Here is a 27,950-nt window from a genome sequence, read left to right on the forward strand (position 1 = left end):
AGGTGTCGCTTTTTATAGTGTTAGGATTTGTTTGGACTTTCCGAGGGATGTCGCATCCATATTTGGTTAATTACCTATTATACCTCTTTTGAACGCAAGTTAGTCCGCTTTCACCACCAATTCATCTTCTTACTTTTGCAGTTTGTTTTATTCGATTATTGTTTAATTTTTAAAGGTGTGAACGACTCGCATCAGCACTTCTGTAAGCGGCATAACGCAGGTGCAGTGTAATCACAGCCATCTCTGGTATTCATCGGATACTTTTTCCGGGCGAATACCTCCTAACCGAAAGCGGTCACACCATTGGCGTCTGTTAATCAAACTGGGAGAAAGGCTTTCTCTGTTTTCCACGGCCAGGCGGTTCTCTAGAACTCCTACGCTAGGAGCCAACGGATACCAGACACAATTCAGTGAAATAAATAGCAGTGGCGTGAACTGTCACTAGCAAAAAAACAAACCCAACTCGGTATTGTGTGCCCAAGTTTGGTTGCCTTCCCCCACCTCCGCCCCCGCGACTGCAACGGAAAAGCGCAAAGTGAAAATTGATTTTTAAAACAGTGCGAACTCTATAATCAGTGCAACAAGAATTTTAAATAAAAAAACACGGAACGGACGATAGCAAAGCAACAAGATGGTGCAAAAATTCCAGTCGCCCGTTCGCGTCTACAAATATCCTTTTGAGCTGGTGATGAAGGTGTGTACATTGCATTTTCCCGTCTCCCATTCGTGTGGAGTGGGCGGCCTTATAGGCGTGTCCCACTGCCTGTTTACACGTACCTATCAATTTAAATTGTGCATTATGCGATGGCAAAGCCACTAACAAGGGCCCCTTGTGAATCGTTTCCGTTCGGTCAGTTGCTTCATTTACTTGGATTTGAATCCAGGCTGCAGATAAATAAAATTAACCTTGGAAAGCAATTCCTCCCCCCATAACACCCACGCCCACCGCGCTCTCTCGCAGTTGCGTCCGAAGAGAGAGATAGACGATTCTTTATCCAATTGAATAATACACACTGTATGTACGTACATACGTGTGTGTGTGTTTGTGAATGGTTTGTGGGGAAGAAGGGAGGGGAACGGTTATAAAGGCTTGTTTGTGAATTTCCATTTATTTTTATTAATCTACTGATTGTTTGCGTCTAGCTTTGCGTTTTAGCCTCAATTTGTCTTTTTCTAATACTGTCAATTTACATGATGCGCATTTTCGAATGGTTTAACAATTATCGTTGAATTTGTAAATAAATTTATAAGATAAAAAATTGTAGGTCTTATTGAAGCTATTTCTCCCTTTTTCTTCTGTTTCCTTTTCAAAACTTTTTTTTTTGCTTTTCCGCTGACTGATAAGAAAGCAAACTGTTGGCTATTCCAACTGAAAATTGCTTTAAAAGTTTATTCAAGCAACGCAACTCATTCTTTTGAACTTAAAAATTAAAGTTTATTGTAGTGATTTTTGTATATTTGTGTCATATTTTGATTTTCTGCTAGTTATTCAACATATTTAATGCTAATGACTTAATATAGCCCAAACACCAATCACAGAAAATGGAAAGCCTATTATGGTTATTCGATACTCTGGGTGTTTATTATGTTTCCTCCTGCAGACAAAAGTAGGAAAGCGCTTTTCGTGACAAGAACTTAAAAGTCTTAAATGTCAAAGGTCGCACATTTATTATACGTCACCGACAGGGGGAAATCTATAAGAACTTGAAACTTAAGTCACATTTATGAGCCTCACGAAAGGACACCTGTCCGCTCGCATGTCCTCAAAGATGCATGCAAAGTTTAGTATTTTATACTATTACCGACCTGGAGGACAATTAAGACAGCCTATCTGAATAATTAAGGAGTCCACAATTTGTTGGCTTGCTCTGGTAAAAATATGGATATTGGAAGACATGTCCCTGTCAGCGAGGAGGCGCCACGTGTTGGATGGCTCCCACCGCTCACTGAATTATTCAGCATGTGAATATTCACACGAATATCCACATGATTATCCACACTCCGATTTACGACCTTGGCAATAGCAACAAGGACTCGTATAAAGCATTAGAATTATGGATAGAATTGTGATCAGTGTTCAAATGCACTCACACCATTCCCTTGGAATTGCACAATTATCGATATGGAAAATCTATTTTGGTTTTCCATAGCTTATTGCTTGCTTCACAAGGAGTGAAGTTGATGCCACCAATAAAAATATAAAGAAATAAAGGCTACTTTAGACAAGCAAATATACATATTAAATCATGAAGCGTAAGAAAATAATTGATAAGAATTTGAAATTAGAAAACCCAAAAAATGCAAATCAGCATGTGGGCGTATTTAAATTATATATTATATGAATTATATTGATTTGTACAATCAGCCACAACATTTGCAGCGACTACGTTGTATTGCTAAAATTGCTATTTCTAAGTTGATTGCTTTTCAACTGCGCAGATTTATGAAACAGAGATAGTTTTCTAGTTTTAACCGATCGATGATTTTGGTTTTATATGATATAGTCGTGTTTCTTATACGGAGTAAGGAATTTATTTAGCAATTTGGCAAATTAACATTTATTATTTATGGAAGAAAGCACGAGTTTTGAGCATCCTATTTTGTAAACAACTTTTTGAGGTACTGCTCTCACCTGCTTAAATAGTGTGCATTTGCGTATTTACGCCATACCGAAATAAATATTTAAATAAATGAGTTTTAACGTCTGCGGATTGACTTCATATTCCATTACTCATACGCGCTGTTGGCCTTAAGCAAACAGTTATTTTAGGGCTTGGGTTTTCATTAAGATTACAAGTATTCCCCATTCTTAGGTTCATAATTAGCAATTTAGTATATATAATTAAATATATATGAAAATATAGGAAACAACATTTCGTAACCGCCCTAATAATTTGACCTTTTTCGTCGAAACCCCAGGCATCATGGGCCAAAAATAGACCTTCGAAATTGTTAAAGGCTTCTGAGACGCTGGCCGCAATCTCTGGCGGAGGATGAGCAAAACGGGGCGGGTTAGGATGCATGCAAATGGCTGCAGGGCCAAGTTATAAATTGGCCAGCGTTCAAGGTCGCTTGGCAGGGAACCGGAATATAGCAAATAAATACACTTACCAAAACTGTTGCTAGCAACCAACTGTTTTAGATACCTACTACTTAGCTAGGAAACAGATTCCTTAAATATATATTTAATGCATATTTCTAACTTATCCCTGTTGCCATTGCAGGCCTACGAGCGGCGGTTTCCCACATGCCCGCAGATGCCCATCGTGCTGGACTGTGAGGTCATTAAGGACGAGTCCCTGGAGAACGGGGCAAAGCGGAACACGAGCCGGCGCTGCAAGTTGGCGGTGGACGCGCCGTACATCTTTAAGAAGCTGATTGGCGTGGACCATGTGTACTTCCTGCAGCACAACTTCCTGGACATGGCCAACCGCACGCTGAGCATCGAGGCGGTCAACGAGAGCTTCTCGTCCCGCATCGAGATCTTCGAACGGTGTCGCTACTACGCCCACCCAGACAACGCCGAATGGACCTGCTTTGACCAGTCGGCCACGCTGGACATTAAGAACTTCTTCGGTTTTGAGCACTCGATGGAAAAGATGGGCATGAAGCAGTACACCCAGACGACGCTGAAGGGCAAGGAAATCATTGAGTTCTTTATCGGGCAGCTGCGCGAGGAAGGTGTCACGCACGTGGAGCGTTGGACATCGCCAAGTGACGCGGCCAAATCGCCGACCCTGGATCAGGCTTCGGATCAGCAGCACAGCATCTTGCTGGACGGCGACTTTATCGCACGCAGCCTGGGCCAGCTGTCCCCCATGCAGGAGTCCAAGCTGCTGGAGCTGCGAAAAATGCTGGATGGTGTCGATGACTTGGAGCGTGTGCCCAGTTATCAGACCATCCTGCGTTTCTTGGCAGCCAGGGACTGGCATGTGAGCCAGGCCTACGCCATGCTGTGCGATTCACTTCGCTGGCGTCGGGAACACCGCATTGACGCACTGTTGGAGGAGTACTCCAAGCCGGCCGTGGTGGTGGAACACTTTCCGGGCGGTTGGCACCACCTCGACAAGGATGGTCGACCCGTCTATATTCTGCGCCTGGGACACATGGACGTCAAGGGTCTGCTGAAGTCGCTGGGCATGGACGGACTACTGCGATTGGTAAGCAAGTCTGCGTAACCTTACGTTGAGATTACCTTTTACCTAAACTATTTGTTGTTTGGCTATAGGCTCTGCACATCTGCGAGGAAGGTATTCAGAAGATCAATGAATCCGCCGAACGCCTGGAGAAGCCTGTCCTCAACTGGTCACTGCTTGTCGATCTGGAGGGTCTTTCCATGCGGCACCTCTGGCGTCCCGGCATCAAAGCCCTGCTCAACATCATCGAGACTGTGGAGCGCAATTACCCAGAGACCATGGGCCGAGTCCTAGTGGTGCGGGCGCCCAGAGTGTTTCCCATTGCATGGACAATCGTTAGCGCATTTATCGGTGAGTCTGGGCGAACTGGGCTCCATAAAGAATCCCTCCTTAACAAACGCTTTGAAATTCTTCAGATGAGCACACCCGATCCAAGTTCCTGTTTTACGGCCCCGACTGCGCACACATGAAGGATGGCCTGGCCCAGTACCTCGACGAGGAGATAGTGCCCGACTTTCTGGGGGGACCATGCAAGGTAAGCAAGCTGGCGGCAGCCACGACTTCCGGTAGCGGTAGCGCGTCTTCGGTTGGGTGCCCATTACTGCTGCATCTGTAGCTACATACTTACTATTACTTCTGTTATTATTGTATCTGTGCGTAACCTATCTTTCACTCGGGTTCCGGCCTTGATATTCCGGCTCGCTGGGGCTGCTCAGACAGAGAACCAGCTAGTCTCGCATGCGGAGCAAGTCAGTCAGAAATACTTTAGCCATTGTTATTTAACCAAATGCGATTGTGTAAGCATCCTACTCTCTTGTTCTTTTGCTCCTGCTCTCGATTTCGTTTGTCACCATCCACAACGACAAATTGTACTGTATTCGTCCGCCTTTGTCTTACTTCCTCGTTTTTGTTTCTCACACTTTGTTCGTTGTGCGGTTCTGTTGCAAACTGTGTCAAGCCCATGTGCGCAGCTTAGCCATGACATTCCTGCTGTAATATTTCCTCCATTGTGCCCCAGCGTCCATGTCCACGTCACTTAATCTCTGTTCACCCGGCGGCTGTCATACATGTGCCCAGTCTCTAAGCCAACAGCCACGGGCCATTGCCTCCAGAAAGCGCTCTAACGTATTGTCCTCTTCTTAAAAGACCATGATACACGAGGGCGGACTGGTGCCCAAGACGCTCTACAAGATGAACTCGCTGGAGGATCACGACGACGAAGTGGCCGCCGAGCTGCCCACCACTGCCGCGGCACAGGCTCTGCTTCCAGGCAAGCGCCTTTCCGCCAACCACCAGCACGACCATCGCAATCTGTACAAGAGTGTGGATCTCAAGGCCGGATTCACCCACGAGCTGCTCATCCGGAACGAGGATCCCAAAAGTGTGCTCACCTGGGACTTTGATGTAATGCGCAATGATCTGCACTTTACGCTCTACCGGGTCACCCAGGAGCTTCCGGAAAAGAATGGTGAGCTTAAATTCCACTTACAAAACGTTTTCATACTGGTTTTTGTGTTTCTTTTTTGCTGAGAACTGGTTTTTGGTTCTATACAAGTATTGTTGTTTTTTAAAGGTGCGAATATCACGATGTTCTTGCCCATTAGAAGGTGTTTTTGTTTACTTAGCACTAGCAGAAAAACACCATGAACAATGAAGAGCGAAGAATACAGAAAAGTAGAAACTTATATACTCTTCCAGAAATCAAAAAGAAAATGAAAAACAAATTAATAACGATTTGCTGAAATCAAATAGTTGACGATTACAATTTAATATATATTCATATAAACATTTAGGCATTTTTAAAGGTATCTGTTGCTAGGGCTCAATTATATTGATAACGAAACAACGTACGTATTCTGGTTCCGGTTTAATGATAGGGATTGCTGTTTATATGTGGAGTGATAATGTAGTCAAATTCAAATTTAAAAAGCTTTTTGTACCTTGGACCGTATAAACAATGTATAGTTTGCATGCCAGTTTACTTCTGATTAATTATCTTTTAATAAATGCCTTCCTCCCGCAGACTCTGCCGTCTCGTACTTTGATCTGCAAGACTTCAGCGAGGGGGTTAATTACTTCCGGGAGGAGCCTACACTGATTTGCCGGCACAAGGAGAGCGTCCAGGGCTCGCACGTGATGCATCACAACGACAGCTATCTTATGCACTGGTTTAGTCCATCGGGTGCCCAGTTAAATGTCTTCTACGAGGTGCTCAGCTCGGCCAACTACAAGGGCTCCATGACCAGCCTTCAGTCGGCCTTCTCATCGAACTCGTCGGCGGCCAGCTCGGTGCAGAGTCGATGATATGAAAAAGCCGGGGAGGGCGGTAGAAATGACGCCAAATGGAGATCCCCGGCATTGGAGGAGCCTATAGCGGCGATGGGAGAGGATATTCTCACGGGCACCCTGATGGAGAAGAGCCTGAATCTTTTTGAAACGCCGGACGTATTCTTTTAAGACCAAAAGTGGTAATATCTTGTGTTTTAGTTGTCTTTTCAGTTTTTTAGCAAAATGTTAGTTTAATTTGAAATTGTATTTAGCTCAAATAGGCCATTTATTTCCTATAAATTTAATATATTCATTCAATATATTCAATCATTCATATTATTGATAATCTTAGGAAAATTAGAAATATGAGCGAATTAGATGAGCGACACCAAAATATCACGCAACGTTTTACTTTGAATCGTCAATTTTACTTTTTTAAACAGCTCTATAAATGAAGTTTTAATATATGTAAAAGCGACGTAATTTTTATAGCTTTTTCTAATGGAACATTTTTAGCAACAAATAAGGAATTGTTCGCGATTGCAGCTACTAAAACGAAAATAGGAAAAATGAAATTTGTAATCAATAACTACGTGTTACCTAATTAGTTTAATAAACAAATTGCCGAAATGGCTCACTGCAAGGATTTTAGCCAGAACTTATACAAAAGAGTGAAATTTAGGGTTTGAACACAAAATTAGCAGAGGAAAAATAAGCGATGTGTTTCAATGCTACACATGTATGTAGGTTATAGTTAGACGTCAGATTATAAGAATATATGTAACATTGTATTCTGAACATTCGATTAGATACCGTTTTGGATTGCACACTAATTATCTCGCAATTTGTACATTTTTAATTGCCAATATCAATCAATCTCCAAAGTGTTTTTAAATCAAAAAAGCAACTTTAGTGTCCCTTTTTTGTTATCATTAACTCCATTCAGTAGTAATTACTATGCGGATGTATACAATTTAGTTTTATAAATAATCTGACGTGTATTGTGAGAATAAACCGACAAGCCAATAACGAAGGTAAAAAGAGTGCATGTTAACTAAGTGTGTAAGTTGAATTAAGAACGTAATCAAATAAATGCTATTAGATCAATTACATGTACATACTCGCATTTTATTGAATGTTTAGAAGCTGGATACTGTTGGGGCAATGGACTTATAAACTTGTGTTTGAAAAGGTATTCAAATTTCGCGCCATTGCATAGAACAAGTTCACCAGCCCTGGATTCATTAAGCAAGTCTGGCAACGCCGAATGTTAAAATAAACGGGAAATGTGAAAACGTAAAATTTCATTGTAATATTAACTTCAATTAAACTTATATAAAAAAGAAGATTAATTGAAAAATAACATTTTTTGTATTAACATAAAGCGGCTCTCGCTCATGGCTTAAGTCACGTCTATACAAGTTATCTTTCATGGTGAAAAGCTTGGTTAAAATTGTTTATGTTTATCGCGCTTGTTGTTGGCTGATAGGAAATTAAAGTAATGTTTTTGGCAACAAAAATTCCAAAATCCGTAGGTAGCTCCACCTGCACTGCCCGCCCTAATCCCCCGTTCACTTAGGGCCCGTATCTTATCCGCGGCGGATGCAAACCACTAAAAGGCGACTTGGCCATGAAGTGCGGATAAGCGGTATGCTCCTTATCGCTGGCCATTGGACATTGGCTATTTTACCAATAATAGTTACGAGTGGCTGGACTTTCAAGCATTTCGCGCCTAGCATTCGAAGCAGCCAGACCAGTCGCTAGAATCGTACTCCAACATGGTTGCATTGAGCACACAGTAAGTACCCCTGCCCCACCGCCACACCGCCCCACAGCCCCTACTCACGACCGCAACGACCACAATCCCACAATTCCACCATTCCACCAAGAGCCAGTAGCCAGTAGCCAGTTCCCTGGACAATGGCGAGCGGAGAAGGCGGCGATGGTGACCAAAGCGGTCTGAACTCACTACTAACTGCACTGGGCGACTATTACAGCGGCCGCCGAGAGGAGAAGGAGGTAGCCAACATCTACGATGACAAACGGATCTTTCCCGACTTCCGTGGCGGACCTTTGGACGAGTACCGCGAGCGGGCTAGCTTCTGCTACAAGCGCATGAACGTGGTGCTCGAGGGCGAGGATCACATCAGGCTGAAGGTTCGTTACCATTTCCAGTTTGTTACACGGTCAGCGGGGTCGAAGTGCAGACTGCTTCCATAGCTTCTATCGGAACTGAAGGAACTCCTTATCTGCACAATTGAGTAATTCGTTTACATGTTGCTCTGTCTTTAGCACAAGGTGTGGCAATGGATGGAGAAGCACCCGGACTACCAGCGGGAGTCAGGATCCGACTTGGAACGCACCCGAGAATTGGCTAACAAGCGGCAGCACCTTCTGTGGGAGCAACAATTCTACGGCGTCAACGAGGTAGGATGCTTTATGTTTTCCAGATTGAGCCTCTGCTTAAATGTTCTGTCTTTCTTTCAGTATCTGGGAACCCCACATCTTCTGCTTGCTTTCGGACAGGCCATCTTCAGCTACGACTTCAGCACTTCGGTCAAGTTCGGCCTGTCAACTGGCATGTTCCCCAGCACCCTGGTCTCCAACGGATCTGGCCGCCTGGGCAAGTACGTGGCGAAGATCGCGGACAACCGCATTCTGGGAGCCTACGCTCTCACAGAGATTTCTCACGGCACCAACGCGCTCGGCATGCGCACCCGAGCCACCTACGACGTAAAAAGGCAGGAGTTTATCATCAACACGCCAGACTTTGAGGCGGCCAAATGTTGGGTCGGCAATCTGGGCAAGACGTGCACCCACGCCATCGTCTACGCCCAGCTGTACGTGCCCGATGACAAGCACCAGGGCCTGCAGGCCTTCCTCGTTCCCATTCGGGACGAGCGTACCTTGCTTCCCTTCCCCGGCGTAACCGTTGGCGATATGGGCGAGAAGATCGGTCTCAATGGCATTGATAACGGGCAAGTACTTTCTCCTATCAGTTAATATAACTTATCAACAACAACAGCAATTATTGCGATTTGTTTGACTTTGCAGATTTGTGATGTTCAACCAGTATCGTATTCCTAAGGCAAATCTGCTGTCCAAGACCGGTGACATCGACGCGCAGGGCAACTACACCAGTCAAATTAAGGACGAGCGTAAGCGCCTTGGCGCCTCCTTGGGCGCTCTCTCCGTGGGCCGCGTCAATATCACTGCTATCACCTACGTGGCGCTGAGCAAGGCTGTGACAATTGCCACTCGCTATGCGGCCAGCAGACGCCAGTTCGGTCCTACGAATAGCCCGGCAGAGTGGCCTGTGATCGAGTATCAGTCACAGCAATACCGACTTATTCCTCACTTGGCCACCACAATCGCCTTGCGGGTTGCTACACTCTGGATAGGCAAAGAGAACGTGGATTTGACCATGAAGGGCTTCACTGGCGAGGACACGTCGCAGGCGGGCATGGAGATCCATGCGATCTCTTCGGCACTCAAGCCAGTGGCCACATGGGCAGCCAGAGATGGCATCCAGGTATGAATGTCAAATGCATTGTATAGTTAAACACTTTTATTTATCGACTTTTATGTTTTATTCTCAGGAGTGCCGCGAGGCCTGTGGCGGTCATGGCTACCTTAAGTCTTCTGGTTTGGGCGAGCTTCGCAACGACAACGATGCTAACTGCACCTATGAGGGCGAGAACAATACGCTCATCCAGCAAGCTTCCAATTGGTTGATCAGTCTGCGACGCAACAATGCCGACTTCGTGGCAGTATCTCCATTGGAGACAGTCTCCTTCCTGAAGGATATGGACGCAATTCTTCAAAGCAAGGGTCAGGAGCGAACTCCTGCCGAGGTTTTGGATCCGCACAGTGAGTATTTCGTATTTATCACAATAAAACAAAGAGATAACATGTTTGTTTGCGCTATTACAGATTTACTTAATGCCCTCAACTGGCTTACCGTCTGGCAGCTGGATACGACGGTGAAACGAGCTGAGGAACAGCAGCGCGAAGGAAGGGATGCGTTTGAGACGCGAAACAATATTCAGGTCTTTGGCGCCCAGAAGCTCTCTGTTATATACGGCGAGGTGATGTCAACCCTTTAAATCCTCAAACTCAAATCCTAAATCGAGTTTGGCTTTTTTTTAGCGTACCATCTACTACGTGTTTTATAAGTTTGTTATTGGCCTGCCCGACTCTGCTGAGAAGAAGGTGCTGCAGCAGGTGCTCTCCTTCTATGGAGCCCACCTGGTCACAAAGTACTCCGCTGCTTTCTACCGTGGGGGCTACTTCCGGGAGAACTCCAACCAACTGGAGCTGTACGAGCAAGGTATCTTGGCTCTGCTTCCCCTGCTGAAGAACGAAGCTATTGCTCTGGTGGATGCCATTGCTCCCACAGACTTTATTCTAAACTCTCCTCTGGGCATGAGCGATGGAAACGTAAGTGATCACCTAAAAGCAACCGCAAATCTTACTAAAGAATCTGTCCTTTCTGCAGGTCTACCAGCATCTGCAGCGCACTATTGTTTCCACTCCTGGTGTCTACGAGCGTCCACATTGGTGGCGTGACGTTACTTACAAGGATTACCTTAAACGCGCCAAATTGTAAATTCACAAAAACATTCACATTCGGACAAGTGCATTATTAATGTTAAGTTTTCAAAGTTATTCTGATGAACCACAGTATGATATTTGTTACACACACACTCTACCTACAAGCTCTGCCTATTACGGCTTTGCCAAGAAATATACTCGGTGCTTAAACTAACTAATAATCGCGTTGACTTTGGTTAAAGAGTATTTGGGCATGTTATAAGGGGTTATTACCTTGTCACCTCGCCAAGCGCTTAGTTGTGTGCCACGACGTGATCATGAAAGCGTCGCGTCGATGACGAAGAACCATTTAATAATATAATTAAATTGACAAAAGATAAGCCGATAATATAATTGATAACCAGAATTGTCCAATCGAAAATGAGTGCGTACGCCAGCAATACAAATCCATACGTTGCCTGGCATCGGCGTCATGCGTAAAATTTTCAATTTGTAGGCGTTGTTATTTTAAATATATATTGATAACAACAATTTGTTGAGATAAAACGTAGACCTCATTTTGAGTAACTATTATAATCAACCTTTAGACTTCTAGTCTAATATTAGCATGGATATATTTACAGACGTGTTTGCTTATTAGGATATGTATTTCTATACAAATCGTACTAAATATTAGAACACGTTAGTTGGATTGTGCATTATGTACAATTTTTGGTTGTCTTTTAGCTTAAATATGATCACAGTATTACATCGTTATTCAGATAGATAGACCGGCATTTACAATAATTTACAGAATAATAAACAAACATATAAATAATAAATTAAAGAATTTGCTAATATCGATGCATCTAGAAGGGTCACGGAAGAGCTCCAGACCCGGATTCGTAGAATTCTAATATTGATGACCTTTGTGCCACGTTGGGAGACTGCATTTGAGCCAGACGCTCTCCCGCCTCGCTTTCAGTCTGGATGAGCATTGGGATCTGTTGTGGCAGGTCGCTGGTGGCCCATAGATAAAGGTCAAGCGTCTTCTCCGTGCAGTCAGCAATGAACCGCACAAAGGGGCGTATGTCGCCCTCGTTGGCTAACTTGAGGAAGTGGTAGTACTTGTTACGCTGCTGCTTTGGAATTATCACTGGTGGGTAACCTGCGCGCATCAACAGGGTGTTCATTAGCAAACGTGAGGTGCGTCCGTTTCCATCGATGAATGGGTGAATGTGGACCAACTTGTAGTGGGCAAGGGCTGCATAGCTAAAAGGACGCAGGAACCTTTAAGATTAAGAAATTGGGGAGCTGTTTAACACTCACTTGACGGGATGTAGAGTACTACTATGCTCCGAGTTTAGCCATCGTTCGAAACGCTGCATTAACAGCGCGAGATCGCCCGGACCAGGCGGTACGTGACCGCCCACATACACCTGATTACGCCGAAACTCGCCACCTTCGATTGGGTCCACATGTCCCAGAACTCTCCGATGTAGCTCGAGGATGTCCTTAATAGTAATATCGATTCTGTGCAAAATGCATATGATTTTACTAAAAATGCTTCAGCAATCAAATTTACAACTTACTTTTGCACCAAACTAGCGTTTATGTACTTCATAGCCAGATCCATGCCCAAGATCTCGTTGTGCTCGTCAATGGATTTGCCGTCTACGGCCATGCGGGTCTCTAGGATAGACCGCGTCTGAGCCAGCGTCATAGTGTTGCCCTCGATGCCTACAGAGTGGTAGATGTGCTGGAAGTAGGCTTCCTTCTTTGCCCGCCGCAGAGCTCCGTTGGACTCGTGGATGGCCGAGAGGGCATCTCGTTTTGAGTCCAACGATTGCAAGCGGCGTTCGTCAAGAGTCTGTACCACGTCTGCTGTGCGCTGTCGATTGGCTAACGCCTCGGAGTTGCTGGGGCTGATGGTTAAAGCCTGAAAGTAGTACTGATCCGCCAGAACAATGTTGCGTTGGCTGTGCTCCAGAAACTCGCCGTAACGTAAAAGCACTTCCGGGTGTCGGGGCGCTAGCGCGAGGGCGTGTTCGAATAGGCGCGACGCCTTGTCATCCTTTCCCGCCAGGTACATGTCCTGGGCCATTCGCAGTGACACCAGCGCCTCATTGATGCTCGTCTGCTCCTCCTTCGTGTAGCTGGCGCCGACACTGTCGCTGACGCTTTTGTCGTAGAACTCCTTGAAGGCATTCAGCTCCTCCACGGAGTAAACCGCGAACTCGTCCCGCGTCTGCAGGTAGTGGGCGGTGGGCAGATGATGCAGCTGCCGCAGTTTCCAGACAAGATTTGAGTTGCTCAAGGCATGTAACGTCCAGGCCGCCAGGCTGCCAGCGATGAAGAACAGTACTAGACGGTAGAGACGGGCAGGTTTCTGATTTTGTGCATTCCAGAGTGGCGGATTGGCCTGTTCTTGCTGCTGAGCAGGCGGAGAAGGTGGACTCGGTTGCTCTGCTTCCGTGCCCATGGCCAGTGCTTTATGCTCTTTTTTGTTTCACGCGAATTTTGAATACTTGACACGCCAGGTACATGTTACGCTGCGTCCAATCTCTGGAAGACGTGTGCCAAAAATTGTTTATCTGCAATATTGCAGTTTATGCGGACTGACTTCAAGCACCACGTACTTGCTTCTTCTTCTTTTCTAAGTGTGACCGTTCTGATAAACATCCCCCCGAAGTCCGTATGTTCCACAGTGGAACGGTGGAAGTGAAATCGTAGAGGATATTATTCGGCATTTAAATTTAGAAAGAAAACTTTTAAAAGCTAAGATAAAAACTATTTCTAAATTTCAAGGTATTGCAAATTTATTTGTATAGTTTAAAGGACAAATAATTCACAGTTATACTCACTGTTTATTTAAAGCAAATTGATTTGTCTGTGGAAATGCACATAGATGTCGTTCACCACCCGCAATAGAATAATTTTTTAATAATTCAAAACTCGATTTAATAATGATTGATGTTTGCTTCCTTAAAAAATGTATCGCCAACTGATGCGACCTATCTCTCTCACCAACTAAGCCAAAATAAATTTGAAATGGGGGAATAATGCAAAATCGACAGAAGCATAATTTCTATATTTATTGTTTTTGTGGTACATAATGTCATGAAGAGAGCTCATTATAAAATGCCCTCTTCTTTTCTCGAAACTATGAAGTGAGGATTCTGTGAAGCATAGTTGTACTCCAACCTCTCGGTCTCTGAAACCACACTTGTTCTTCGGATGGGGAATCCCACGAAATCCGTCAAGTCATTGTGGTCAAATTTCCCAGCAGTCCAATAAACAGAATCTATCTAATCAGCAGACAGGATGGATATTTGGCTCACATTCGTGTTGCCGAATTAGACTGAAATAGAGCCTAAGGTCACTAGATTTGCATATTTCTACCTAACTGCCTTGAATCACTTGGATGGAGTACGCAAATCCGTGTTCTCCCCTCGAGTCATGTAAAGAGTAACCTCATGAGATCACGCATTTGCTGGCTATTTCGATCTAATGCGATCGGATGCAAGCAAAATAAAAGTGCTCGGAGAGCAGATGACCGACCGGCTTGTGAATCATGTGTATGAGGTCATGGCGAGATTCATTCATTAATTCTTCTCGCCTCGAGCGATGACGTAGTAATCGATTCTTCTGATATTAACTATCTAACCGGTGCGTCCATACCCATTATGTCGTCCAAGTGATAGTCCGAATCATATGCATATGCTCTCGCCTGCTGATAATGCTGCTCCGCATATCGCACAGCCTCTCGCGCCAAGCGATCTTTCCATAAAAGCTTCGTGCTGGGAACTCAGATGTCAGTTGCTGTTCGACAGCGCCACAAGGCGCAGCGGTTTCCCCTCGACTCGGAAAGATTTCGGTAGTGCCAGTGATAGGGTTCACCCCTTAACCATAAAGTGTCCTGCATTCAATTAAAAGATAATTGTGAAACGTACTCAAAGTGTTAGACGATTAGAGATTTCACTCGAAAGTGATTAGAACTGTAAGTCATTACAGCAGCATAATTTGTCTGATTACCAACACCATGCGTTAGATGAAAATAGACAGAACTTAAGAAAAACATTTAAAAATAAACGGCGACAGCCTGCAGGGGCCCAAGAAATGTGTTCCAGAAATAAGCAATACTAAATTGGGAAAATGCATGTGTGACCCATTTGGGGTGACATCTTGTGAAGGGCCCTGAAACCGAATGTTACACGTCGCCAAGTCCATGGGACTTATCAACCTAAACCGGATGAAAAGGGAATTCGGGGCCACATACATTAGTCTAATTGTTGTCACAAAAATAATATAAAAATAAGACCCAAAGTGGGCAGTGAGCTCCAAATAAGAGTGATTTTTTCATGGGCTGATACCGGGCAGTGCGCGCATTATCGCCCGATTAACCTTTTTCGACCCACAAGTCCGGAGCCGATGCGATAATCTTGACTTACGGTCTGAACTAGATTCGACATCCTCCCCTTATCAACGCCGAAAATACGACGACTTGGGCTTAAAAAAGTGATCTGAAACCCCTGAGAATCCCTGAGCCCTATGTGCTTACGGAGTACATGGTATTGGTGAATGACATGGTTTTTTTCTTCTGCTCATTTGCAGCGCATCAAAGGATGAGGGCTCTGGGTGGGCTCACCCTGCTTCTGGCGGTGGCCATCTGTCAGGGGTACGAGACCTATCAGCGCTCCAGTTTCAGATCCAGCTCGTCGTCGGGCTATGGAGGTGGACAGACGGTGCCCCAACTCAATTCATTTGCCTCCGCCCACTTCAATGAGGTGCGGGAGCTGGCCAACCAACTGAAGCAGAAGTTCAACGTCCTTTCGCAGGGATCCACCAACCTTGGCTACACATCTCCCTGGAGTGGTAAGTTGAAATGAACTCAAGAGTATATTAGCCTTAAATAAAATCTAGTGGAGCAACAGGTTATATAAGGGGTATAGAATAAAATACTGATTATTCTTTTAAAAGTTCCATCAAGATCTTCAAGCAAGAAGATACTCGAGATAATTTTGTTTAACTTTAAAAAAGAGTTGGAAATTTTTTGAAACTGCCTAATCAACTTTCGTTTGCCCTGACCTTCTTATCATTGGAAAACCGCTAACCGATCCTGGTTCTTCAGCTTCTATTTTAGGCCTTAGTGGAAAGAGCATCTCCCAGCTAGACCACTTGACCTCTGAGATCAGCCAGCAGCTGGCGTCGGATATGCGCCAAGGCATAACCACCTATCATACCATCGCGCAGCCCAATTTCTTTGAGGCAAAGGCCGCCGAGCTGCTCGAGCGATACTCCGGAGTGGAGAGCGCCGGTCTGCAGCAGACGGTGGGCCTGGGTCCCTATCAGCCCGTGGACTTGAGCGGCTTCGACGAGGTGAAGAACTACGCCTATCCCGCTGAGGTGAAGGTCATCGATGGCAAGACCTATGTGGTGCACCGCAACTGCACCGAGGCCACAAAGCTGTCGGGATACGGAAATTCAGCGCAGTTGAACTCCGGTTTCCTTGGCCAACAGCAGACGTCGCTGCCACTTAGCAGCACCACCACCACCATTACGCGAAAGAAGACCATCCATGACTGGGTGAGGGAGAACAGGGAGCCGAGTGTGGTTGGCTACAACTCGGTGGTTAGCTTGGATGACCAGCTGAGGAACAGTGCCCTGAACCAAATGAACCCAGTGTCGCCGGGTGGAGCAGGCTCCACCGTGGTAATACGCCGATTTAACAAAACGTTCACCACGAACTCGGACGGAACTAGCTCCGTGGGCGGATCGGAGTCACATCAGCGCTGGCAGGACGGCAAGCTGGTGTTCGATCAGCAGCAGCCCTTTGGCCAGACCACGATCCCGCGGGACGAGCAGTGGAAGCGCGAGGAGCGCGAGAGGCTCTTCTGGTATCTGACCACGCCGCAGCGACTGGACGACTGGCAGCAGCAGCAGGAGGAGCGTCTGCTGGGTGTGGTGCAGCGCTACCAGGTTAGTCTTCCCGTGCTCAAGGAGTTCCACCGCCGCGAACTGGCCCGCTACCAAGCACTGTTGGGCCAGTATCAGTCGCGTGCCCAGGACTTGAGTAGCTGGCAGAGGCAGGAGCGTGGTCGCCTTGACTGGCTGATACACCAGAACGGATTTTCCGCCCAGGACATCGAGCGGTGGCAGAACGAGAACGGACGCAAGCTGGCTGAGGCGGCACATCAGCATGGTATCAGCCAGAACCAATTGCAGCAGTTCCAGCGCGAGGAGTTGCAGCGTCTGTACGTCCACTTCAACCAGGTGAACGAGTCTTTGGCGCCACAGTTGCCGTCGGTGCCCCAAACTACGTACGACTACCAGTCGTCGAGCTCCCTGACCGAGGACAACACCAAGGAGCAACAGCGTCTGGAGGAGCTGATTCGTCAGCACAACGCCACCATCGCCGCCCTCCAGAACTCCATCAAAACGGACCAACAGCGCCTGAAGAACCTTTCGATCAAGTACCAGGGTGACATGCAAAGCCAAACGCAGTGGCTTCGCGGCGAGGTGGCCCGTATCGGTGACCTGATTAAGGAGCAGAACGAGCAGGTTTCCAAGATCACGGCATGGCAGAGCTCGGAGCGCTCCCGGCTCGAGAACATTCTGCAGCAGCACCGCGGCTCCGTGGAGGAAGTGCAGCAGCGCATAAACGTGGACCGTAACTACCTGCAGAATTTGGCTAGCAAGTATCAGGTGACCGTTGAGGAGTTGGAGAAGTGGCAGAAGGAGGAACTGGAGCGCCTTCAGGTGCGCGGACAGCAGCAGCTGGAGGACCACATCAAGGACTGGCAGATCAGCGTGAGCAGCAACCTGCGCGACATCGCGAGTCAGAACCAGCTGACCATTGAGGAGTTCCAGAACTACATCATCAACGACCGCAGCCACCTGGAGGAGATGGCACGCCTGTATAAGGTAAAGGTGGAGGAGATCGAGCAGTGGATCAAGAGCGAGCTGAAGAAGTTCCAGTCGGAAGGTTTGCTTAAGGGCGTGGAGCAGGAGTTGATCCTGTGGCAGCAGAAGGAACGGGAACGCCTCCAGGCCATTGTGCAGCAGAACTCGTTGACAGTGGAACAGCTGGAGGTGAGGATCAAGAACGACCAGGAGCATTTCTTCAAGCTGGCCGACAAGTACAAGATTAGCGTCGATGACATACAGGACTGGCTGAAGAAGGAGCTGCTGCGCCTCCAAAGCGAGGGTCTGGTCAAGGCGGAAACCCTTAAGGAGTGGCAACAGCAGGAACGCGCCCAGATCTCACTGCTGGTGCAACAGAACAAGTACTCGCTGGACGAGTTCGAGCGCAAGATGCTGACCGACCGGGCACGCCTCCAGGACCTCTCCAAGACCTATAATGTTAAGGTGTCCGAGATTGAGCAGTGGATCAAGTCCGAGGGCGATCGACTACAGCACGAGGGACAGCTGCGAATGGAGTCCCAGCTAAACAACTGGCAGAAGATCGAGCGACAACGCCTGCTGGATCTGATCAATAAGAACAACCTGTCCATCGAGGAGATCGAGTCCAAGATCAGCAAGGATCAGACCCATCTCTACAGCCTGGCCCAACAGCACCAGGTGCGCGTCGAGGAGATCGAGCAGTGGATAAGGCAGCAGATCCAGAAGTTGCAGGACCAGGGCCTGATTGAGATGCAGAAGCTGAAGAACTGGCAGCTGGAGTGGCGCGGCAATCTTACCAACATGGTGCAGGATCGCGACTTCACCGTCGAGGAGTTCCACAAGTGGCTGCTCAAGGATCGTGAGCAACTGCAGAGCCTGGCCATGCAGCACAACGTTCAGATCGAGGAGATCGAGCAGTTTGTCAAGAAGGAGGAGCAGCGCTTCATCGGCATGGGGCTGCTGAAGCCCAGCGAAAAACTGACCAACTGGCAGGAGGTGGAGCGACTGCATCTGAAGAATCTGGCCCAGCAGCAGTACAAGTCAACGGAGCAACTGGAGGCTCGACTCCGGCAGGATCGTGAGCTCCTCGAGCGCCTGGCCCGCCAGTACAGCGTACAGGTGGAGGAGATCGAGAGCTGGATGAAGCAGGAGCTGGCGCGCATGCGTGACGAGGGTCAGCTCCAAATCGACAACCTGACCTCCTGGCAGCTGGCTGAGCGCGAGCGCCTGGAGGCCCTCATCAAGCAGAACAAACAGTGGAGCGCCGAGGAACTGAGGGCCGAGCTGGAGAAGGATCGCGAGCACATGCAGACCATGGCCTTCCAGTACCACACCTCGGTGGAGGAGATCGAGAAGTGGCTCCAGAGCGAAATCGAGCGACTGAAGCAGCAGGGCAAGCTCAACATCGAGCAGCTCACCGCCTGGCAGCGCACCGAGCAGCAGCGAATCCTGTCGCTGCTCCAGCAGCACTCCAACATCACCTTGGAGCAGTTCCAAGCCAAGGTTAGCATCAATCTTATATACATTACCTATATTTCTCGACAAACAGCATTGAAATAAATAACTGTGCACTTGCAGGTCCACAACGATCGTCGTTTCCTGATGAACCTTGCGGAACAGCACCACGTCCACATCGAGGAAGTCGACAACTACGTGAAGCAGGTGATCGAGGATCTGCGCAAGAACGGTCAGTTCGAGATCGAGCAACTGCAAACATGGCAGAGAGTGGAGCGGGACTACATCAAGAGCCTAATTGCGGAGTACAAGAACAGTCTGTCTACGGCGGAGTACGAGCAGAAACTGCTGGCAGACCGTGCCCATCTGAAGCACCTTGCCGATCAGTACCGCATAAACGTGGAGCAGATCGAGGAGTGGATGATTGCGGAACTGAAGCGACTGCGCGGCAGCACTGAGGAAACCCTAAAGAGCCTAAGCGCCTGGCAGGTGTCCGAGTTGGAGCGACTGCAGAACTTGGTCAAGCAGCAGAACCATCTGACCTTTGTGGAGTTCGAGATGGAGCTGAACCAGGAACGCGACCGCCTGCAGAAACTAGCCAACCAGTATTCCGTCAACGTTGTGGAGATCGAGGAGTGGCTTCGCCAGCAGCTGATCAATCTGCGCACCACAGGTCAGGCTAAGGTCGAGCACCTGAGCAAGTGGCAGGTGGAGGAGCAGCAGCGCCTGATAGAGATGCTGTTGAAGAAGCAGCAAGAGATGCCCTACGAGCAGGTGGAGCGAGAGCTGACCCAGGATCACGCCCGCCTTCAGAGCCTTTCCCAAACGCATCACGTGGACATCGACCATGTGGACCACTGGCTGCGCGAGGAGCTGCGTCGTCTGCAGAGCTCTGGCCTCGTCCAGATCGAGCAGCAGACCAAGTGGCAGCAGAAGATCAGCAGCGGTTTCAATGACTGGCTGGAGCAACAGCGCAATGGCGCCAGCTACCAGGACTTTGTGGAATTCCTCAAGCGCGACAAACAGCGCATGGATGGCATCGCCACCGATTACCATGTCACTGTGGAGCAGGTGGAGCAATGGGTAAGGCTAGACGACTGTTCACCTCGGCACAATTTCAAATCTTAAGATTTCAAACATATTTTACCTTTTAGGTTCAAAAAGAAGCCGCCCGACTTTCGCTCATCGGAGTGATTGAACGACCGGAGAACAACGTGAGGTACGAGGATATTAGCAACATATGGGTTGGCGACCAAACCGATACCTGGAAGAACGAGTTGGTGACGCGTCTGCGAAGCGTGACCCGTCAGCGACCCTTCACGCGTCAGGAATTCGAGAGCTATCTGATCCGCAACAAGCCGATCTTCGAGCAGATCGCACGCCAGTACCATGTGACAATCGAGGACATCCACCTGTGGCTGGACCAGAGCGCCAGGAACGAGGGCCTGGTCACCACCGAGTGGCAAGCCAAGGAACGCCTGCACATCGACAACCTGATCAATCAGCAGCAGCGCAAGCAGCAGCGGTGGACCATCGATGAGCTGGAGATCCGGCTGAACAACGACCAGAAACACTTGCAGGATGCAGTCGCCCAGTACCATGTATCCGTGGAAGAGTTGAAGTTGTGGTACAAGGACGAGCTTAACCGACTGCTGGATCAGCGCAGAATCGATCGTGGTTCAGGTGTCGCCTGGCAGAGCATTGAATCGCAACGGATCTATCTGGAGATCGTGAACCATCCGGGCATCAGTAGGCAGGCTCTGGAGAACCGACTATTCCGTGACGTCCACATCCTAGCCTCACAGTACAAAATCACCGACGAGGAGCTGCGGCAGTTCATTCTGAGCCAGCTGCGTCGGTTCTCGGACATGGGCTTGATCGCAGACAATGGGCGGCAGGCTAACAACTGGCAGGAGCAGGAGCGACAGCGTCTGCGCGAAGTGGTCAAAGGTGTGGTGATCACCGAGCAGGAGCTGCTCGAATTCATCTCGCAGGACACGGGCTTCCAGACGCAACTGGCCCAGTCCTACCAGGTGGGCCTCGGGCAGCTGGCGCCCGCCCAACGCATATTCATCAGCCACTTGGGTCAGTTCCTGGAGCAGCGTCGCCTTAACCATCTGACCACCTGGCAGCAGCGAGAACGTGACCGCCTGTACGAGTTCATCGGCAATCAGAACATGACGCAGACGGAGCTGAAAACGTGGCAGATCCAGGACTCCAAATTGCTGGCGGAGTTCGCGCAGAGGTATGAAATCTCGGTTCAGCAGCTTTCGGATTGGCAGAAGAAGGAGCTCGCCCGCATCAACCAGTTGGCCCGGTACTATGGCATGTCGCAGAGCGATCTGCAGCAATTCCGCGAGGGTGAGCTTCGCCAGCTGGCGTACATCAATCACCGCCAGCTATTGTCCGCAGCCGAGGCCCAGAAGTGGGAGAAGCGTCACCAGTGGACGCTGAGTCGTCTGCAGAGTCGCTACGGCAAGTTCGGCCAAGAGCTGGTCGCCTGGCGCCGCACGCTCTACCTGCTCAGTCAGGGACTCATCGACCTACCCGCGGACAGCGGCTCCAATGGCGGATATGTGGTGGATCCGGGAAGCACCAATGCCACTGCTGTTTACAAGCCAATATTCTCCAAGGATCGCGGTGACCAGCCGCCGCACACTTACGATGAATCCTTTGTCGAGGGCGACGAGCCGGGACTGGAGGGCGAGACCGCCCGTCCCAGGCCACCAAGTCCTGCACCCATTGTGTCCACACCAACGCCTTCTATTCCCTATTCCCGTGGTGGCCCGTCTGGTGGGTACGAGTACCGCCGGCAGGACTACACCTTCAACGTGCCAGTGGGCACTGCCTCCGCCTCGGCCAGCGGCGGACCCACCGGATCCTCAGCCAGTGCAAGTGCGAGCTTAGGAAAGTGGAACCGAGCTGCTGGTGACGAGCCATTGCAACAGGAAGTGGATCTCGGCCAGCAGCAGCAAGTGGAGGAGCAGGGATGGAACGAAAGGTTGGAGGACCTGGGGCAGCAGACGCAAGTCGAGGACACGGACTGGAACCAGCAGGCAGAGGATCTCGGTCAGCAGCAGGTTCAGGTTGAGGATGACCTCCACTTCGACCGGACGCCGGGTCACAGCAGCAGCAGCAGTAGGAGTCAACCCCTGCAGCAAGCAACGCCGGTAAGTGAACAAGTGGCGATGGGATGATTATTTTCGGAGACTTAATGATTGTAATTTGCCAACAGGTGGAGGTGGAAGCCACTGCAGAACCGTCGTTCTGGGAGAAGCTCAAGGGGAAGCTCGGCTAGAGGGCCAACCAAATAACTGCCATTTATCAACGGACTGTTGTTAGTCCGAACTAAAAAGTTACTACCCGAGAGGAAACTCTCAACTAATACAAATCTTAATATTTTCTACAAATCCTTCTTTAATCCTCTTAGTTTAAGACACAAATAAATGACATTTACTGTGCAGCGAAAATAGTGAACGTACTTAAATTCTAGTTTGTAGTCCATGGAGCTTAACATTCGAGTTTCAAAATAAAACTTAGGTATTTGCTTAATTAAAAAAACTCGACCAAGTCTCGGCGCAGACTTTACAAAATATATTTTATTCGTTTTCCAAGAAACTTTCAAGAAAAACTTTACACAATATAGCAGATATTACTCTGATAAAAAAGATCAAGCGGTTTTTATCTTATTTACCAATTAAATAAGGGACTGAGGGCATCTGGTCTATAAAGAGTTAAGTACTATAATTTAAAGTAGGTGCGATTCTATCGACTAGTGTTCAAAGTGTAACGAAGTCTCTAATGTAGTCCTCTAAAAAGCTCTTACTTTAACAAACGCATTTACATTTTTTATTCGGATTTAATCCGAAAAGCACAATTTTGGGGCAAAAGTAAATAAATTGCATTTTTCACTACACCTAAAAGTTTTGTTATAAATCTCAGCAATTAAATTAGTTTTCAAGCCCTTATAGTACACACATATGTATAAATAGGTATAGAGTAGACAATTGAGTTTTCCGTGTGGCTAATTTTGCAAACTATTTGCTTGATATTCTGTTATTTTATAGGACACATTTTGAGTTCAGAATATTACATTCTATCTTTATTTGAGTACTTTAATTTTTGAACTCGGATAGGACTTAGACTAGGCACTTAAAATTCATAACTTATTTTCCATTTATATGTCTTATACCAGGTGCAATATGTAATCAAATTAGATATATTTAGAGGAAGTAAATACTTAAAACAGTTTCTTTCGACGGGTGTTACAAGGCAAGCGGTACAAGTGACTTGGGGTTTATCATAGTAAATACAGAATAAAAGGCAGAAAGTTACAAAAATTAAGAAGAGGCAATGCAAACCAAAAATGTTTACTTCAGACATTGTGTTTTATGATTTTTAACTTTGATCCCTTAATTAATAAGCATTTCAAAATGATTTTTAACGAACAACGGCTTAGTCATAATTAATAAGCATCTTTTAAATGAGTGCATAAGTATAAAATGGAACATTGGTTACAGATAAAGTCTTGAAGATAGCGAAACTCGAAAAAGGCAGACAGTAAAAATATGATTTAGATGGCCCGTGTTGCTGGCCATTTAAAACGGCAACGGACTTTAATAAATTCCTCAACGACCTGCTCTTCACAGGATATGATAACAGCTCCTTAAATCTGCTATGTACACCTCTTACTCTAATACTATGTGCATGATAGCTTTTAAAGTGATGCCAATCAACTTACATGGGCCTCCAGCTGGGAGTCGCCAGCAAAGTGGGTAGCTCGGAACTGAAGGCCCTCAGTGAGCTCCTCGACCGCAGCTGATTCCATACTGAGTCCATCGCCAGTCTCCTGCAGCACATGGTGCTTCAATTGTTCGATCTGATGCAACAGCTTGAGCGTCCTATCATCCAGATTGTCGTCCTCCAGACGGAGCTGACGCTGCTGCTCCCGCTCCTCATCCACGTCCCATTCGAGCGACTCTGGCGTGGATATGTGGGACCAGGAGTTTTGTGTGGACGAGCAGCACGAGTTACGCGTGAGCGAACCTCCGTGACGCTGGCAACTCAGCCTGGCCTGGCGCGCCAGGTGTCGTCCTTGGCTGGTGGCCATCGCATTGGCTGCCGCCAGCTGGTCCAGGGATGAGTAGCGCGGCTTTGGCGGCGTTGGCGGCAGCTCCTTGGGCACCTGCTGGCACTGGAACTGGTACTGGCGCAGCTGCGAGTACTCGTGCTCCCACTCGAGGTCCAAGGAGGAGCTGGCCCGCGAGTTGGCCATGCGCTGGTATGCTCCAAGTCCCATCTCCGTCTCCCTGCTGGACGTCGTCTGGGCGTTGAGCAACTTGCCGGCGTCGAGGTTCTGCATCTGAATGTCCGCCATGGCGCTGCATGTATTTAGTAGGTTTTATTTCAAGAAATCACCACACGAGACTCAACTTACGTGGTCGGCAGCTTGGCGTAGCTGGGTTGCTGCTCCCAGTACTTGTCCAGAAAGCTGGGACACTGCTGGCTCCTCTTAAGCCGCAGGATGCGGTGGATGAATCCGTTCCGCTGGCAGCGCTGCCGGGTGGTCCTCGATAAAAGCTCTGCCTCCGGGTCTTGTCGTCCTGCGGATCTGTTCTTTCGCCTGGAAGACGAAAGGTGAGGCCTGTTATTAAACATGGGTTTAATAATTATTATTAAGTTATTTTTTATTTACAAGAAGCCCCTGTGACTTCTTGATGGAAATCATGTATAGCTGGTGTTTACTGTTTACAGATCTAGTTGCAGTAACCACCCACTTGGGCGAGAAGCCCGCCTGTGGCACATTGTTTTGTGGCAACCAGCGGGCGTTGCATAGTTTTAGGCTGTTGACCCCCAACTAGCCAATTCCACCCCGAGCTTAGCCAGTATTGATTGGTCAGCGGATTTGCGCGCGAACAAAAGTCAGCGTAGTTGAGCTTCAACTAATTGGCCCCACTCACCAGAGCCAGCTGTTGGCCACCCAGGACGTGGGTGGAGTTGTCAGCGAAGACGACGTCGAGGACGTCGAGTGGGTGGTGGAGTTGGACGTTGAGGTGCAGGCAGAGTGGGCGGGTGCGGTGGCAGCTGGGGCACAGCTGCCAAGGCATGAACCCATGAAGAAGGGGCTGCTCCTGCCGCTGCTACAAGATCCTTGGTGGCTTCGATGTGGCTGCACTTGGCATTTCACGTCACTTTTTCGCCAGCAAGGCGCCACATTTCACTGCGCTGGGGTCAAGGCTCCGCTGTGTTGGCCCCTTCCCGTGGGCTTTTCGATTACGCTTCGGACTCCGGAGCCTCTTTCAACGCAACTCCACACACTGCGTGGCACAGCGCGTAACTGTTTTGCATGCGCCGAGTGCGTCGACGTCAGTGGGTGACGGTGACGGTGACGCCCCCACGCTTTCTGGGCGATATGCTCCGTAAGCCTAGTGACGGAGTTTCTGTTTGGCCCTGCAGCAGATTGGGTGGTGGGTGGCGATGGTGCGGCCACCTTTGAGAGTCAGCTGTTCCGACTGAGTGTTGTGGCTTTCGCTTTTCGCGCTGTCAAGTTGCCAAAAGTCAACAGGAGAGGAAAGCGTCTTGTGACAGGAGCTTTCGTTACCACTTAAAGCTTCAACGGGCGCTCAAAGTTAATGATTTCGGCACCGAGCGCTTACTACTAGCAAGAGCTTTATCGGGGTAATAACGGGAAATGTTAACGTTCGAAGGACCAACATGCAGAAGCTTTACTTGGAGTATAGAGTGGGAAATTTTAACACCAGGACCAAATTAGGGGAGCTTTGTTGGGGGCTACAAAGGGAAATGTAGGATGTAAAGCAAAGAAAGACCAAGTTGTTTTCAAATTTCTCTTTAATGAAGTTTGTGCTGCAGCATTCGTGTCTTAAGATAGCAAACTTAACAGCCAGTTGAACAAGTCTTGCTTTTTGAACTCTGACATTTATGGTCATAAGACTTGAAAATGCATAGAGTCCCTAGCCTCAAATGTGTTAAAGTGCTAAGATATTGTTCCATTCTGCCCACTGAAACACCAAATAACAAATGCTTAATGATTAGCGAAGATGAAAAACATGTTTTTACTGTAGGACAGATGACGGAGATTAAGGCCTAAGTCAAAAATGCTTACGCAAGTGATACGCCCTGCTCTATGAAGTTCAGAAAGGAATAATATGTTTCTTTACTCAGTCCACATGTGCTCATACCAATACTGGAAATTCTGCGACCTTTAACTTTTCTCACACTTTATCTCTCACATGATAAACATAAAATTTAGCGCGCCGCATTAGCTGGTGGAACGGATAGTGCATTAAAACACTCAAACACTCAAACAATTGAATCGTTGGGTAGTTCGCTGTTTTCGGGGCTGTTAGCAGCGGAAAGTGCTGTTGGCTCTGTAGGCAGGGCCATAAACATCTGTAAGCTAACATAAATCACGGCCAACCGCAACATTTGTTTATCTTTTTAACATGCCGCAGCCGAAGTGAATCGCACGACGGGATGCTGGTGCCAGTGTGAACTCGGCTGTCGTTTCGTTCGGTTGTCGTCAGTCAACGGTACCGCATCCGCATCCGTATCTGCAGTCGCAAACGCAGACGCTTTTGAATCCGAACCCGAATCGGAAACGGTATTTCAACCAGAATCGTATTCCTCGGATTCCATTAGACGCGCGTACGTGGTATTGTTTGCGTTGGCCAAATAGCTAAAAATAGTATTTTCGATTGGCAAATGGTTTAGTGGCAAATGGTTGTTGTAAATCAACTGCTGTGAGTGCTTTATCCCTCTCTATTGCCCATCCATGCCATTTATGCAGCTCCGCTGCCCACCGGAGGAGCTGCTGGTTTTGTGACGGCGACTGTGTGTCTGCCGCGTGGTCCCCTAATTTAGTTATGTTGCAAAAACGGAGAACGGCAGAGGGAAACATGAAAATCCGTTGTTATGTTGTCTCGCTGCTCTATTTATAAATTGATTTGCTGATTCCTGCCGACATCTGACGCCCCATCCAGCAGCCAGACATTGCCACGGTGAGTTATTAGTTTCTGGAAGCAGGGCGACATTGAATGGCGAACGAAGATGCAGATGGGCACCATTGAGGGCATAATAGTGAGTTCACAGGATGCCCTGTTTATGGAGCTGCTCCTCCCACAAAGGATCCTCCCGTTTACCTCTTGGCTTACCTCTGCTCGAGCAGTTGTGTAGGCAATTGATTGCACCTTGAATGTTTCATTAGGCGCCTTTCAAAATAATCCGAATAGCATGCAATTTTGATTCTTCATGTTTCATTTATGACACCAAGTACATTTCAAAGCACCAAATGCGTTGCAGATTACTGTTTTACATGCGTAATGGCATCCTTGAAATAGCCGATATCTACTTGTTTAAATTAAACCACTCTCTGACTTTATTTCCGATTTAAATTGTGCGTTTCCAACTCCCGTGGCACAGTCTGACTCAGATATTTATATATCCTCCTGACGGCCGTCTACGTGGTGGCAATGTGCACCGAAGTGCGAAAGCCGGCTACTATATATGTAAACAAACGTGCAGAAATCTGCCATGATTGTCCGATCGAAAAGATTAATATACCGTGGAATAAATGCATTTAAAGAGGTAGTACGAATTCACAATGCTTCGTTTGCCGATAGGGTTTTTTGTTTATGT

At 47.7% G+C, this 27,950-nt stretch overlaps 6 protein-coding genes across 7 annotated transcripts in view; 4 read left to right on the forward strand and 2 right to left on the reverse strand.

Moving 5' to 3' along the window:
• Window positions 1–298: 298 nt before the first annotated feature.
• On the forward strand, window positions 299–7,520 carry LOC120452140 (protein real-time). The gene is made up of 6 exons (XM_039636267.2): window positions 299–694; window positions 3,225–4,160; window positions 4,229–4,487; window positions 4,553–4,671; window positions 5,283–5,604; window positions 6,160–7,520. Exons 1-6 carry the CDS (start codon window positions 632–634, stop codon window positions 6,438–6,440), a joined length of 1,980 nt encoding a protein of 659 aa, XP_039492201.1. The 5' UTR covers window positions 299–631; the 3' UTR covers window positions 6,441–7,520.
• Window positions 7,521–7,794: 274 nt separating this feature from the next.
• Window positions 7,795–11,172, forward strand: LOC120450728 (peroxisomal acyl-coenzyme A oxidase 3). 2 transcript variants are annotated; one of them, XM_039633834.2, is made up of 9 exons: window positions 7,795–8,202; window positions 8,402–8,561; window positions 8,697–8,831; window positions 8,892–9,382; window positions 9,459–9,936; window positions 10,004–10,274; window positions 10,338–10,492; window positions 10,554–10,844; window positions 10,903–11,172. In XM_039633834.2, the coding sequence occupies exons 1-9, from the start codon at window positions 8,183–8,185 to the stop codon at window positions 11,011–11,013; spliced, it is 2,112 nt and encodes a 703-aa protein (XP_039489768.1). In that variant the 5' UTR covers window positions 7,795–8,182; the 3' UTR covers window positions 11,014–11,172. The 2 variants fall into 2 exon arrangements, with proteins under 2 accessions (XP_039489768.1, XP_039489757.1); XM_039633823.2 differs by lacking the exon at window positions 7,795–8,202 and having other exon boundaries at window positions 8,303–8,561.
• A 414-nt stretch (window positions 11,173–11,586) lies between these two features.
• Window positions 11,587–13,615, reverse strand: LOC120450730 (protein adenylyltransferase Fic). The gene is made up of 3 exons (XM_039633849.1): window positions 12,530–13,615; window positions 12,267–12,470; window positions 11,587–12,209 (listed from the first exon to the last, which is right to left on the reverse strand). Exons 1-3 carry the CDS (start codon window positions 13,417–13,419, stop codon window positions 11,816–11,818), a joined length of 1,488 nt encoding a protein of 495 aa, XP_039489783.1. The 5' UTR covers window positions 13,420–13,615; the 3' UTR covers window positions 11,587–11,815.
• A 1,146-nt stretch (window positions 13,616–14,761) lies between these two features.
• Window positions 14,762–22,788, forward strand: LOC120443731 (tiggrin). Its single transcript, XM_039622985.2, has 6 exons — window positions 14,762–14,937; window positions 15,552–15,812; window positions 16,069–19,343; window positions 19,419–20,378; window positions 20,450–22,465; window positions 22,531–22,788. The coding sequence occupies exons 2-6, from the start codon at window positions 15,563–15,565 to the stop codon at window positions 22,591–22,593; spliced, it is 6,564 nt and encodes a 2,187-aa protein (XP_039478919.1). The 5' UTR covers window positions 14,762–14,937; window positions 15,552–15,562; the 3' UTR covers window positions 22,594–22,788.
• A 227-nt stretch (window positions 22,789–23,015) lies between these two features.
• LOC120443736 lies at window positions 23,016–25,796 on the reverse strand. The gene is made up of 3 exons (XM_039622991.1): window positions 25,256–25,796; window positions 24,733–24,918; window positions 23,016–24,676 (listed from the first exon to the last, which is right to left on the reverse strand). Exons 1-3 carry the CDS (start codon window positions 25,408–25,410, stop codon window positions 24,028–24,030), a joined length of 990 nt encoding a protein of 329 aa, XP_039478925.1. The 5' UTR covers window positions 25,411–25,796; the 3' UTR covers window positions 23,016–24,027.
• A 1,018-nt stretch (window positions 25,797–26,814) lies between these two features.
• The window catches only part of LOC120443734 (neurotrimin), a 34,197-nt gene continuing 33,061 nt past the window's right edge, over window positions 26,815–27,950 (forward strand). Inside the window, exon 1 of the mRNA XM_039622989.1 lies at window positions 26,815–27,313. The gene's annotated coding sequence lies outside the window, so the exon portion shown is untranslated. The remainder of the gene's footprint in view (window positions 27,314–27,950) is intronic.

This window comes from Drosophila santomea, chromosome 2L, assembly GCF_016746245.2.
Source record: "Drosophila santomea strain STO CAGO 1482 chromosome 2L, Prin_Dsan_1.1, whole genome shotgun sequence".
NCBI lineage: Eukaryota > Metazoa > Arthropoda > Insecta > Diptera > Drosophilidae > Drosophila > Drosophila santomea.